At 31.5% G+C, this 2,787-nt stretch overlaps 1 protein-coding gene across 1 annotated transcript; it reads right to left on the bottom strand.

The window, feature by feature from the left end:
• Positions 1-373: 373 nt before the first annotated feature.
• LOC107163473 (uncharacterized) lies at positions 374-2,581 on the bottom strand. Its single transcript, XM_015510927.2, has 2 exons — positions 1,624-2,581; positions 374-619 (listed from the first exon to the last, which is right to left on the bottom strand). The coding sequence occupies exons 1-2, from the start codon at positions 1,907-1,909 to the stop codon at positions 483-485; spliced, it is 423 nt and encodes a 140-aa protein (XP_015366413.2). The 5' UTR covers positions 1,910-2,581; the 3' UTR covers positions 374-482.
• Between the last annotated feature and the right edge of the window lie 206 nt (positions 2,582-2,787).

Raw genomic sequence — 2,787 nt, 5'->3', positions numbered from 1 at the left:
GTGCAATAAAAGATTTAGCTTAAATCTGCATTGATTCTTATAAGCGTTTGAAGTAAGAAGTTGTACAAAATTTATCAGAACTACAAACATTTACAAAATATTTTTAAATTAAATACTTATAGGGCTATTGAGCTTGAATGATCTTGGATAAATTTATACGCCTAAAATGTTATGAATTTTTAAGTATAACTACCTACTTTAAATTGATCTCGATTTGTTTTTTGCACATTATGTGCACGATTACGAATTTGATTTGTGTAAGTACGTTGAAATTATTATCTCAGTTCTATTAGATATATTTAATTTTGTGCCTCAGACTCTTAGATACAACCAGACCTATAAGACACAAAAAAAATCATTACAACAACAACCATTGTTTTCGTCATATTTTATTTATACATATTGTGCACCAGAAGGAAATTGAATATAATTTAATTTAACACTATCATATACATTAACAATCTATAATAATCTAATCTAAATCATTGACTACATGATAAGACCCACTGATATTTACTCCAGTCTTCCTTAATGTTTATCTCTTGTTGTAATTGTTCATTGTTTCTATTACAATTTTCAATTACAGCTAACCACCACGCATCATTATTTCTTACGCTCCCTGAAAAAAAATAAACGTACAATTTTATTATTATTATAAGCACGAGTGATGATTAAACTAAAAACAAAACAATGACAATATCTTAATTGTGACATTTCGTGCATTTGTGATCGACTGTATAAACAAAATTATATTGTTAAGGTTGCAGTGACTACACCTTAGATAATATAAGAATATAATACAAGATATTATAAAATATGTACCTATGTATGTTTTATGTATATGTATAAATGTATGTATATTGTATATATATATACACATGTATGTATCTGATATACTGTTTAGTGTTTACACTCTGTCACAATGCAAATAATATCTAGAATAGATATTATTATTTCCGTTTATTATACATTTAAAAGAGATGAATTTAAGACTTTCTCGTGGGGGTATCGATATACATGTATATACATTAATACGATATGCTTTAAGACTATTTATTATTAAAGAGTTAAGATTTTTTTTTTTATAAAATACGATGTAATTTCCTAGCAGGATATGAAAATCTTAGCGATCTATGTTTGAAGAAGTAAATATAAGTTAATGCGATACCCTTCCCCCATCAAAGCCATAATCATACTTCTTGGATGCATTAAACTTGATTTCCAAATTCCGGTTTATAAAATACAAATATAAGTGAAAAATAATATACCATATAGCTACTCAAATCAATAAGTAGTGTATTAAAGTATTATAGAACATAATTCGTACACTGATTAAATAGAAATGGTACAAATGATGAACGTCTCCGTCCGTTATTATTATACTATTAAAGAATATATTACTACATATGAAAAAAAGCTTTTGCTTCATCGTTTGCGTGCAATCAAACTATAAATATTAACATATTATTTTAGTAATTTATATAACTAATTGTAAAATGAACACATTTCGTTATGTCAGTATGTTTGTGTATACTGTAAGGATTCGTATTATTTTTTCATTAACATAATAATATAATTACATAGTCTACGACTACTGAAGAGTAAATTGGTATAATATATTACGTAGTTTTTCAGGTGCAGTCGACTGTTGTGTAGTAAAGAGTTGCGATGCAGAGTAGTAATTGCTGCAGCAATCGTTGTCGTTGGCGGCTTCTTCGAACATTCGTCTGCACTGTCCGTCGTAGCCGACCACCGAACGCTGTTGATCCTGCCCGAATCGGTCGCCGACAAACGTCGGCACTCCGATGATGGACCGACGCGATCGCGAGACATCCTCCAACTTTTGTGGGCACGCTAAGATCGCCATGCCCTGCAACAGCGCCAAGACAGCTGCAGTGGGTCGGCGCATAATCGTGAAGTCGGTGCGGCGACCACCCTGTAGTCCTGGATCGGATGGCCGCTGTGGTCGTGTGCGACGATAAAAAGAAATTTACGCCAAGACAAAATGTCTACCACCGTTGTAGTTCGCTTGGAAAATAACGACGGTGTTCACATTATTATTTAAAAATAATATTATTATATGATGAATATTGTAAATTATTTTGTGTGCGTAGTTAGCCGCGCGAGTCGTCTCCAAATCTTCAGCGCAATTCTCTCGTAATTAAACTCGTTTTCACCGGCGGCGCCGTGGAAAAGATTGACCGCGGAAACGCTGCGATGACAAATTATATGACACTGAATAGTAATAACAATAGAATAATATAAATAGTATATAATGTTATCATCATCGGATTCTCCAACCTACGTCTACGCACGTAAAAAATATAAGACGTGTATCGCCGCTGGACCGTCTGTAATGCGACTGTAATATCAGGTACATGATATTAAATTCATAGTTCTATAGAATCTAGTACAACATAAATTATAATCATTGACATTTTTTACATACTCTATTTTCCTTTCAACTCGGAAACGACCCGTATAGGCTTCAATTAGAAAGTTATAGGTAATTTTTTAAAAATGTTATTTCAATTATTCTAAATATATTTAAATACTATTTGTACAATATGTATTATATACGTATAACGTTTTCAAATGAATAATACGTTCAACGTGTGTAATGTATTAGAAGTTCTATAACGGTGTACATTTCAATGATTTATTTATTGCATTCCTCGCTGTCGATAACACTGCTCGATGTTATTGTTACCTACATATTCATATATATATATATATTCCACTAGACGCGTTGTAGTTGACATCATTGTTTTTTTTTTTTTTTTTGCT

The sequence above is a fragment of the Diuraphis noxia genome, unplaced genomic scaffold, assembly GCF_037042655.1.
Source record: "Diuraphis noxia isolate RWA-SAM2 unplaced genomic scaffold, SU_Dnox_SAM2 contig0004, whole genome shotgun sequence".
NCBI classification, from domain to species: Eukaryota; Metazoa; Arthropoda; class Insecta; order Hemiptera; family Aphididae; genus Diuraphis; species Diuraphis noxia.
Note: the sequence above shows the minus strand (reverse complement) of the source record. Positions and strands in the feature narration are given on the sequence as shown.